We start from the raw sequence: 11077 nt of genomic DNA, 5'->3' as shown, positions 1-11077 counted from the left end.
TGGCTCTTACTATTTTGTCTGAGAGAATACCAGTTGCATAAGGATAAATTATTTGCAAAATTTGACACGGAGAAAGAGAAAAAACAAGGGCATGATCCTGAAATTCAACTAAAAATCTTAAAAATGAAATTACTTCACTGGTGGTATTAACTGAAAACTTAGAGATACCCCTGAGCAACATTGCCAATGGATGGGGCAAACTACTGAACCCAGGTGACATAGTCTGTAAAGGTTTAAGTGGCAAAGAAGTTAATTCAGAACGTACATTAGTCAATCAGTTACGACGTTCAGACTCGTTGTCTAATGGGGCAGAGATAGTTTGAGCAGCAACGGTTATCCTATTGACTTCTCCCTTAGGAGGCTCTTCCTCGCTCCCAGCATTCATCGTGGCGGGTTGATCAGTTTTGGGAGGAACTTCCCCAGTTAACAATTGAGTGACCTTGCTAGATAATTCATAAATATTTTCAAGCAGCGTACTAGCTTCGTTCTTCTGAACGTCATTCAACTTTAGAGACAACAGATCGTTAACTCTATTTGAAAAATGAAACAGCCTAGCTTGCACACGCTTAATTTGATTGGGAGAAGGATCATTTTCATCAAAAAACTAACTACAGATGCTAGCCCAGTAATATTCTCCATGATCGTGGAAAGAGAGTCGTCAATTTCTTTCTCTCCCAAAGTGGGGATGGAAATGGGCAAATCAAGGGACTCTCTAAGCTTGTTTGTGTCTACCGCAACCGTGCCTCCAGATTGCACATTTCTAATAGTTAATTCATAGATTAACTCCTCCTTGCGCAAATACCCAAGATGGAGAACGTCGCGAGGGCCGGGCATGATGACAGAACAATTTTGAAAACCTCAAAAATTCCAGCAACTGAGAAAATCGTTAGAGTTCGGAACAAAACGAGGTTTAGCCGTCAAAAGGGGCTAAATTGAGACCCATTCAACCATGCTCTGCTACCACTTGTTACGGAGATTTCCGTGGTAGGTAGAGGTGAAAGAAGGTGCGGGTGTGAATAGGTCTCCAACTACGGAATTAAAGTTAATGTAAAATTTAACAAGGTTATATTTTCTTTCCAAAATTCAGAAATAACAAGAATGGCAGGTACGGAGTAGCAAGGCAACAAAGTACAATTACAGTATTTACAGGATTTGGGCTTCGAGCCCTGAAAACACAATTCTTGAGCAACTAGCCCAACTTTACGATATACAAATTTCAACAACGGGGCAGAAGACCCCAATCAAACCCTGGAGCACTTGCTCCAAATTACACAGTAAAGCCTCCTCGAGGCATACAACACTCAGTTTTCAAAAAAAAACTACTCGCTCTCAACTTTAAGCCTCTCCCAGGCCACACCAAACTCCACCTTCAAGCTATCCTCAACGGACATAAACCCAGGGGTAAAATACCCAATCTACTGAGGCCTATTAAGTGAGAAAAGGTTAATTATATGGCCTCTAAAATACCAACTTGAAAGGAGGCTCTCCGCACTCCTAATACACTTTATTTAAAACCTACTTGGCACTAGGCCGTTAATGCAAGGGCTAATCCCATACTACAGAGGTGACTTCAGAAAGGAACAATTTACATTATATTAACGAAGAATAGGTTGAGAAAAATAAGTTCACCTCAAAACAATATGATTGGGAGCTCGAGAGGGTTAAGCACTCTCTATCCCGATATGCAGTTTAAAAGATGAAATAGATACAAGTTTCTTTACATTTTAAGGAAGGTTACATAATGGAAAAAGCTTCGGACCCGCCCCGAGAGTTAAACTGCTGAGCTAGCAAAGAAAGAAGTTATTAATTGGCCATTACCTTGTTGTTGACCGCTGCCAAAGAAAGAGGCGCTTCCCGCCCCCTGCTATGTACTTTACACACTGAAAGATGGAACAGAAGTGGCGCAGAGACCCTAAGATCAGCAGTTTATATACCCTCGCGGAAGGTTCTAGGCGTTAGGGGAATGAGAACACCCGCCCACAATCACTTTATTGGAGAATAAAGAGAAACCCCTACACAAGATGAAGAAGAAACACATTATTGGTGGAAAATTAATTTCAGAAATTCGGGATTGGCTAGATTTAAAACAAGGGGAAAGAAAGGGGTAATATTGCCAACTTAACCAATTACTGAAAGAAATTTAACAAAGAACAAACTTTTGAAATAAAATTTTCTCCAAAGAACAGTTCTTTTTCTTCGCACTAGGGTGCACTATTGTATTTCTTCAGTAGTGTCCTCTAGAAGAGAAAGTTCACACTTCTTACTTCAAGCAAAACAAAAACACATCAAAAATGACACAGTTCTAAAACTCCAAAATTTACAGGTAGTGACATCTTCTGAGAAAGTAGAAAATTAATACCGTCAATAAAGTTCAGACTTCCTCCAGCAGAGGAGTTTCAACTGGCGCACCTTTTGAATTAGCGGCGTGGAGGTGTACCGCCCGGTACATAATGAAACAAGACAATATTTAGGATAGTATTTCAGATGACGTCACTGTCCGACTCCTTGGCTGAATTTTCAGCGTTCAGGCCTTATATTCAGAGGGGTCCCGTGTTCGATACCCGGCTGGATGGGGGATTTTAATCGCGTCTCATTAATTGTTCTGGCTCCGGGAGTGGGTGTTCATGTTTGTTCCAACACAGCGATAAGCGGTACAAGTAAGCACGAAATGTTGCCTTAAGTCTGAGGAGAGCACTAGCTCTAAGTATTGCTGTTGTCTTTCACGATCACCACCACTTTTGCAATCAACTGCCATAAAACACGCTCGACCTTCAAAACTCTGCCTTAGTTAGAAAAGTAAATGTTGTCCTTTTTCACCCGGCAGCCCCGGGTTCCATTCCCGGACGGGCCAGGTTTCTTTGATTGTAAATGATTAATATCCCTGGCCTGAGGACTGAGTGTTTGTGTCGTCCTTAGCGTTACACTTCCGCAATTCCAGTTACACGCAGGTTCATATCATATGGTGCAAGTAGCGGCAAAAGATCTTTAGAGGTCGCCACGAACAAATGTGATTTATGCAACAACAACAAAAATTTCCTTCGAGTTTCACTTTCACAACTTTTAGCAAAGACGAGCACAATTGCGCTCCAACTCAGGCAGACAGCTGCTTGTACGACTCAGTGAAGGGGCGCGTATTCTGACTGACCGGTTTCATCATCTGAACAGAAGTAAACTTTTAACAGGTCTATTGTGCCTAATTTCCCGTTTTATTCAGTGCATTACATTATGGTAAGGATACAATTTTGTATACAAACGCCTTGTGCTAAGTAAATACGTTTAATTATATTCATTTCATTAGACAATACGTAGGGAACAAAATTAATGCTTTCTGCATGTGATAAGTAAGTACGGTAGACCTGTTCTCAAAGTAATACATTGAACTGAACGATATACTCAGCCAGGTACGTTGTTTGCGCCATGACTGCCATCTAGTGTTTACAGCACGAACTATTAGAAGTCAGCCGCGAGACTCTCTCATTGCCCACCTCTCAGATATGTTCATATTATTATCTGATTTGCAGAAACGCCATAACATTTCAAAACTAGTAGGTAGCAAGCACTCCTTCATTAACGTAGAGAGGAGTGATGTAATACTGCACAGCCCGCAGTCAAGTCTGGCAGCGTGGTTACCCGGTTCGAGTCCCGTTCATCATCCGGTCCCCATGTGGGGGGGCGGTAGAATAACACCCACGGTATCTCCTGCCTGTCGTAAGAGGCGACTAAAGGGGGCCCCAGGGGGACCTCAACTTGGGAGTATGGGTTAGCAACCATGGGGTCCTTAGCTGAGTCATGACATTGCTTCCACTTACTTGTGCCAGGCTCCTCACCTTCATCTATCCTGTCCGACCTCCCCTGGTCAACAGTTCTTCTTTTCTGACCCTGACGGTATTAGAGCAGGGAGTCTTTCATTTTCACACCCTTCGTTTTTCTTTGTCTGATACCTTTATTTTCGAAGTGTTGGATGCCTTCCATTTTTTTTCTCTCTGATTAGTGTTGCATAGAGGATGGTTGCCCAGTTGTACTTCCTCTTAAAACAATAATCACTACCATTCATCAACTGAATGTTGGCGGGGGGCGGGAGGTCACAGCTACACATGAGTAAAACAGAGCCACGAAAACGAGGCTTCAAATGGCCTTGAAATGAATCCACAACAAATGTAAACACAATCCTTCTCTAGAACTTTATGAAATCTTCCTACAAGGAACGTGTTAAATCAGGTGACATTCAGAACTTTTTCAAGGAACACACTCTCAAGATCATAAACGAGGTTACATCATTCTTATATCTCTCTCCTATCAGAATATATTTCTGTGGACGGATTATTCCTATTTTGGCACTGAAATTCAGCCAGTCACTTCAGTTTATACTATAAACCGTAATGCTCTGACCTAGACCTTAGAAACCAGTAATTTCTGTTCTGTGGAGGCATAATTTATCAGCTAAGATTACACTGACACAAATACAGCTCATTGTATTTGTCACTTGAATTAATTTGTATGACGAGATACATTTGTTGTAGGATTTGATATTTAACAGCCATAAATGGCAAGCGGAACGTCCTTGTGGAGATGCAGACAAGAATGAAGTCAAATATCCGACAAGCGTAGTGTTCGCATCTTAATTCTCACGTGAGTGTGTTGGTGAAAGTGTCGATGAAGACTTTGAGTACGAAGTGAGGTAAAGGCTAGGGGAGGGTCGCCACTTAGGGGAAGGAAAGGGTAGAATATAAGAAAATATCCACTTTATGATAGAGCTTTCGTATTTCTGTCATCTCTAACTCTAAGTAGTGAACAATCCAAGTGCGCTGAGCTTCGAGATGTTTTAAAGGAAATAGAGCAATGCTGTTACTTTAAGGTGGAAACAACAAGATTGTCAGCGAGCAACTCGTTAACGCCAATAGAGCAGATACATTTTGCTACTCTCTCAAAAATACTTAAGTAATTGATTGTTTAAAACGTGATTGTAACAAAAGTTATAGACCATAGCGAGTATTTCTTGTGAAGGCGTACACATTGAAAATATGCCCACAAGTCAGTGTATTTTCGAATGTCGTACCCAGGCAAATAGTGGGTTATTTATTTCCGATTACGTAATGCTCCCTTTCTTTTATTTGAGTGCAGTTAATTTGCTCCATACACCGTACAGTTCAGTATGGCACGTGAGGTATTCGTAAATCCTGTCCAGTTGTCTACAATAAAACTCAGCGTCAAACACACGACCAATACAATGTTAGTTGTAGTGTAATGTTTGATTAGTGTCGTCTGAGAACTTTATAAAGCGAGTGCAGTTGCTTGCGGCCATTTTGACATGAATATATCTTATGATCGGAAAATCTGTGTAACGTGACTCGACAAAATGTCTGACGCAAGTGACGTCACATCAGTCGTTACCAGAGACCTCCATACGTAATTACCGTACGGTCGGAAAAGGGCGGTAATTGACGAAGGAAGGTCGGACAGGCAGTCATCCAGGGGGCAGATTCCCTATCAGTTGTTTACGCAGGCTTTTCTTAAATGAGTTCGAATAACTTGGAAATTTATCAAACATTTCCAATTGACCATGTGTTCACGCAATTCGAACAACAATTTTTCGCTCCATTTACGCAAAAACAATTGCAAATCAATTGTCATATTTACTACAAATCTTACCTGATGGCAGCACTTCCGCAGCTATACTTATGGAGAGTGCGCTCTTATTGGCCAGTTCGCAGTGTTATAGCAGTTTCGAAATTACTAGCAAAATTTCTTGGTGTGTGTGTGAAACGTGGTGGACTTCAGCGGGGCGCAAACACGTATCGAGGTATGGCATGATCGATTCTTGGAACCAGGATGTGTGGGACTCGTGGGGCTGGCCTCTACACAGCGACCGCAGTTTAAGGGGTACAGGTTGCAAAAGAGCACTGGTATGTGTTATGTGCTGAACAAGATGGGAAAATCTTAATGAAATTGTGTTCCGTGATTTTCTTTTTTAATTTCCTGTGGCTATTTCTAGCCGAGTGCAGCACGTGTAAGGCAGACCCTCCGATGAGGGTGGGTGGCATCTGCCATGTGTAGGTAACTGCGTGTTATTGTGGTGGAGGATAGTGTTATGTGTGGTGTGTGAGTTGCAGGGATGTTGGGGACAGCACAAACACCCAGCCCCCGGGCCATTGGAATTAACCAATTAAGGTTAAAATCCACGACCCGGCCGGGAATCGAACCCGGGACCCTCTGAACCTAAGGCCAGTACGCTGACCATTCAGCCAACGAGTCGGACGTGTTCCGTGATGAGGGGGGGGGGCGGCGTTGGGGAGTCCGAGCATTACCAGCGCACTGCTCCCAACCTCCTCTCTGGATAGAATATTGCAGAATAGGTTCAGTTCTTAAAGGCAAATTATTGTTTCAATGTTCAGTTAAATTAATGCGAGTTTGTTTGTATTCCTCTCGAGGGCGTTGCTTTGAGCAGCAGTTTAACACTGACATGTCACTGCAGTTCATATTCTTGTTTCCCCCACACATCTTAGTTACAGTTCGAATTACGTGCCATACTCTTGTTAATTTACAATTATTCTACGTTATTCTCAAATAAAAGAGTTAAAACACATTTGTTAATAACAGTACGGGATGACGAGCTGCAGCTCAGCCCCGCGCGAGTGGCTGTTTGCAGATATTGCAATTATTGGAATTGCAGCCAAGGTTTTTAAACTGGTAGGCCTGATACCTGACACCAGCTCGTGGCAAGTTTGAGGGATTTCCTCTTGAGACAACCACCGACATATTGAGTAGTTTTCTTTCGGAAACTTTGTTCCTCCGTTTCACTAATTGCGGGCACGAAAGGTCAGATAGGGCTCTTTATATATGACCAGTGTCAAGGGTCGCCTCACCACAAGCAAAAATAACTGCATGAAATGTGTGAAAGACTGACTTGTCCACATTCATAGACTATACATCAGTGAAAATAAACAAACATAATTATTTAGGAATTGTCCGCACCGCCATACCGTTTGCATCCGCAGGGCTTCTCCGGTGTAGTACCACTAAAAGCACCGAACATTAGAAGAGAAAAACCGGAATACTTAAGAAGGTATTTTAGTAGTTCTGACAGCCCTAGTCGACTGCTTGTTGTTTCGTTGAGGCAAGCAGCCTGCTATTTCGTTACGTAGTGGCGGCAGTCGTAGCTCCACCCCGCATAAAGCTACTTTGAACACCAGCGAACATCGCACACCACCAGATGCGTAATAAACAACTGGTTGCATGTTGTGAAAGTTTATATACATTGCATTATTTGAATATAATGACAAGAAGAAGACTGGAATTGTTGCACATCGCATGCTTTTCGTGCTATTCTATCCTCTATTGTATCTACCATAGATAATTGCAGAGAATATATAAGAATATTAATGCGAGCCTTATACGGTTTAATTCATTTCTCTGGCAATGATGGGAGCAATTAGAGGCCTTCACGACAATCCAAATAGAAAAGAAAAGCCTTAAAATATTATCGGAAATTCACAACAAACTCAACGCAAAGAACAGTAAACGCACGCGTAAACAAGTCAATGCGTAACTCTGGTTACTGTCCACGGCGGACCATTTGCTCTGCTAGATGACTCAGCCTTCCCCTGCTAGGAGCGGCACTCCTATTGCTGGCAGGGTGGGGACATGGAAAATCATCCATCGAGAGGTAAGCTGGCAATGGACACTGAGACTTGTATGAAGCAATTCTTTCTTTGGTATCAGGATACGTACGCTTGCAGTTACAGAACTCTTCTGTAGTCATAATAACGAAACGCTGAATTATGTTAGCTTTTGGGCCGCCCTCACTTCTCTGAACTGTAATAAAAATCTAAGGAGAACATCTGGCAAACTAAAATTTAAGTATGATAATAAAGACATTTACAAAAAGTATAAAAGTTGTAAGCTAAGAAGGCAGCTGGGATTGATAAGATTTCTCGGGATATATTAAAAGAATTACGAGATCGCCTAATGGTTGGTAGGTTCGAATCATCTTGGCCGTTGGCGGATCAGTTATCTTGGAGCTTCTAGCGTATTGAAACTACATTACTTGTAATACGTATCGGTACGCGAGGAAGATCAGAAAACTACTGCCATGCTTTTCGTACTAAGTCTTAGCGTAGAAACTTTGCTATGATTATAAATAAACCGCAAGAGCAGACTGGAATCTATCAGTGTTTATTCATGGGCAGCTGCAGTCGACTAACGAAACGAGTGGTGGTTGCAGAACGACACGCGCTGTTTTATTCACTTCATTGAAACTTGTTAAACATTCTCAATAAGTTTGAGCTATTGCCCCAACAAGTCACAAATATACTGAAAGAATGAAACTCAATTTAATGAATAACCATTTCCTTCTGTGTTTTGCTTCGTAGGTGAAACCAGCTGCACTATAACGGTAGCGCCATTACAGGGCATTTCTAAGGGTCAGGAGAAGTAAATAACCCAGGCGATAGCACTGTCTAAACAGAAGATAAGTCTGGACCTGTTATATCACACTACATAACCAAGAATAAATTAATCTATTCTCTTTTCCTGAAGGACTCATTGTCGAACAAAGCGCGGTGTGTGTAAAGTAGGAATAAAAGCCGTTCTACGTGTATTCGTCGCCTCAGACTATGAACATGGTACACGCATAGAGACGTCATAACTCGAAGCGTACAGTTCTCTTAAAGTAAAGACAGTGTATCATCATGGATTCGCCGAGTGTGCAGGAGTTGGGAGTGTCGCTCCAGAGATTTGGAATAGTGGACTATGTGGTGTTTGTGCTGATGCTGTTGATGAGCGCAGCTATCGGAGTTTACTATGGCTTCTTCTCCGGCAAGGTGACGGCTGATGACTACCTCATGGGCGGAAGAACCATGAACACATTTCCTGTTGCCATGTCTCTTATAGCCAGGTAAGAAATTCACTTCATTCATATTTATTGATAACGTACAGACATTACTAAACTATTTGTAATTTAATAGATAAATCAGTCATTTTGTTTAAGATTTCTTATTTATTCACGCAAGGGTCCAAGTAGCAATGCTGACTTTCTTTCTTTCTTAATCTGCTTACCCTGCAGGGTTGGGTTTTCCCTCGGACTCAGCGAGGGATCCGACCTCTACCGCCTCAAAGGCAGTGTCTTGGAGGTTCAGACTCTGGGTCGCGGGGGATACAACTGGGGAGGATGACCAGTACCTCATCCAGGTGGCCTCACCTGCTACGCTTAACAGGGGCCTTGCGGGGGGGTGAAAAGATTGGAAGGGATGGACAAGGAAGAGACAAGGAAGCGGCCGTGGCCTTAAGTTAGGTACCATCCCGGCATTTGCCTGGAGGAGAAGTGGGAAACCACGAAAAACCACTTCTAGGATGGCTGCGGTGGGAATCGAACCCACCTCCTCTCAGTTGACCTCCCGAGGCTGAACGGACCCCGTCCCAGCCCTCGTACAACTTTTCAAATTTCGTGGCATAGTCCGGGAATCGAACCCGGAGCTCCGTGGGTGGCAGCTAATCACACTAACCTCTACACCAGAGAGGCGGACTAAAGCTGACTTTAAGGGGCTATATACATAGGAGATATGTGGAATATTCAAAATATAAAAGTGGAGTCCGCCTCTGTGGTGTAGTGGTTAGCGTGATTAGCTGCCACCCCCGGAGGCCCGGGTTCGATTCCCGGCTCTGCCACGAAATTTGAAAAGTGGTACGAGGGCTGGAACGAGGTCTACTCAGCCTCGGGAGCTCAACTGAGTAGATGTGGGTTCGATTCCCACCTCAGCCATCCTGGAAGTGGTTTTCCGTGGTTTCCCACTTTTCCTGCAGGCAAATGCCGGGATGGTACATAACATAAGGCCAGGGCCGCTTCCTTCCTTCTTTCTTGTCTATCCCTTCCAATCTTCCCATCCCCCCGCAAGGCCTCTGTTCAGCATGGCAGGTGAGGCAGCCTGGGCGAGGTACTGGTAATTATCCCCAGTTGTATCCCCGACCCAGAGTCTGCAGTTCCAGGACACTGCCCTTGAGGAGGTGGAGGTGGATCCCTCGCTGAGTCCGAGGGAAAAACCAACCCTGGAGGGAAAACAGATTAAGAAATAGAAGTTCGTTGTATATTTAAACAAATAATTCTTTAGACTCCTTGTTCCATATGTTACTGTCCCCGATTGACAGATATAAATATTCAGATGTCTGCGTGTGCCTTGCTGATATATATATTGTACAGTATTATTATATTACTCTCTTTCTCTAGTTGGTGGTTATCCGTGCCTTCTATTCTTCTTCTTCTTCTTTGCTCATGGAGGAATTTAGTCCTTTCATTCAGTCAGTCAGTCAGTCAGTCAGTCAGTCAGTGTGTGAAGACGTGAAATGGCTTTTATTGCCGGGAGTGTCTGAGGACAAGTTCGGCTTGCCAGATGCTGGTCTTTTGATTTGACGTCCATAGGCGACCTGCGCGTCGTAGTCAGTGAGTCAGTCATACAGAATGAAATGCGCTCTCCTTAGCAGCGGTAGGCTGAGAGCATTCATCAATTCATTTAATTCCTTCACTGATTCACTAATGAATGCTCTCTCCTCTGTTGGTGGCTATCCGTGACCGGGTGAGAAGAGCTTTTATTCATTCATCATTTCATGTGATTCATGATGTATGTTGAAATTGTGGAGCAGAAAGAGGTGCTGGGGTGAATGGGCCTAACTACAATGTCAAAATTAATTAAAAGCTTGAACTGAAGGTTATATTTTCAGAACTCAAAATTTAACAATTTTTACAGGTACAAGTAGCAAACATTAGACAAGATTGACAAAAAAAAATCCAAGATTCAGAACCTTAACACCTCGGACTTTAAGCCCCTAGCTTTACATTTCCTGAGCTACAAGCTCCAATTTACAAGGAGCACAAATTTACTCAAGGGCGGAAGTCCCCCTAATTCATGGAGCCCTTGCTCCCAAAATACAACATCTAGCCTTCCAGAGGCACTCGTTACAATCACAAAATTGAAAAAGAGCAAACAGGCTCTCAGTTTCTTCTAGCCTATTCAAGGGAATATCAGAAAATTACAATCACTCGCCCATCAAGGTACACATTGAAAAGTACTGTTATACAGGGGATTCT

At 42.9% G+C, this 11077-nt stretch overlaps 1 protein-coding gene across 4 annotated transcripts in view; it reads left to right on the top strand.

The window, feature by feature from the left end:
• Positions 1 to 4571: 4571 nt before the first annotated feature.
• LOC136875813 (sodium-coupled monocarboxylate transporter 1) overlaps positions 4572 to 11077 on the top strand; it is a 145743-nt gene continuing 139237 nt past the window's right edge. Inside the window, exons 1-2 of one of the 4 annotated variants that reach the window (XM_068228142.1) lie at positions 4572 to 4629; positions 8370 to 8893. In XM_068228142.1, coding sequence (XP_068084243.1) covers positions 8688 to 8893 — 206 coding nt within the window. In that variant the 5' untranslated portion in view covers positions 4572 to 4629; positions 8370 to 8687. Of the gene's footprint in view, positions 4679 to 8369; positions 8894 to 11077 lie in introns of all 4 variants that reach the window. The other 3 variants (XM_068228144.1, XM_067149425.2, XM_068228143.1) reach the window with 3 other exon arrangements.

The sequence above is a fragment of the Anabrus simplex genome, chromosome 6, assembly GCF_040414725.1.
Source record: "Anabrus simplex isolate iqAnaSimp1 chromosome 6, ASM4041472v1, whole genome shotgun sequence".
In the NCBI taxonomy this organism is placed as follows: Eukaryota; Metazoa; Arthropoda; class Insecta; order Orthoptera; family Tettigoniidae; genus Anabrus; species Anabrus simplex.
Note: the sequence above shows the minus strand (reverse complement) of the source record. Positions and strands in the feature narration are given on the sequence as shown.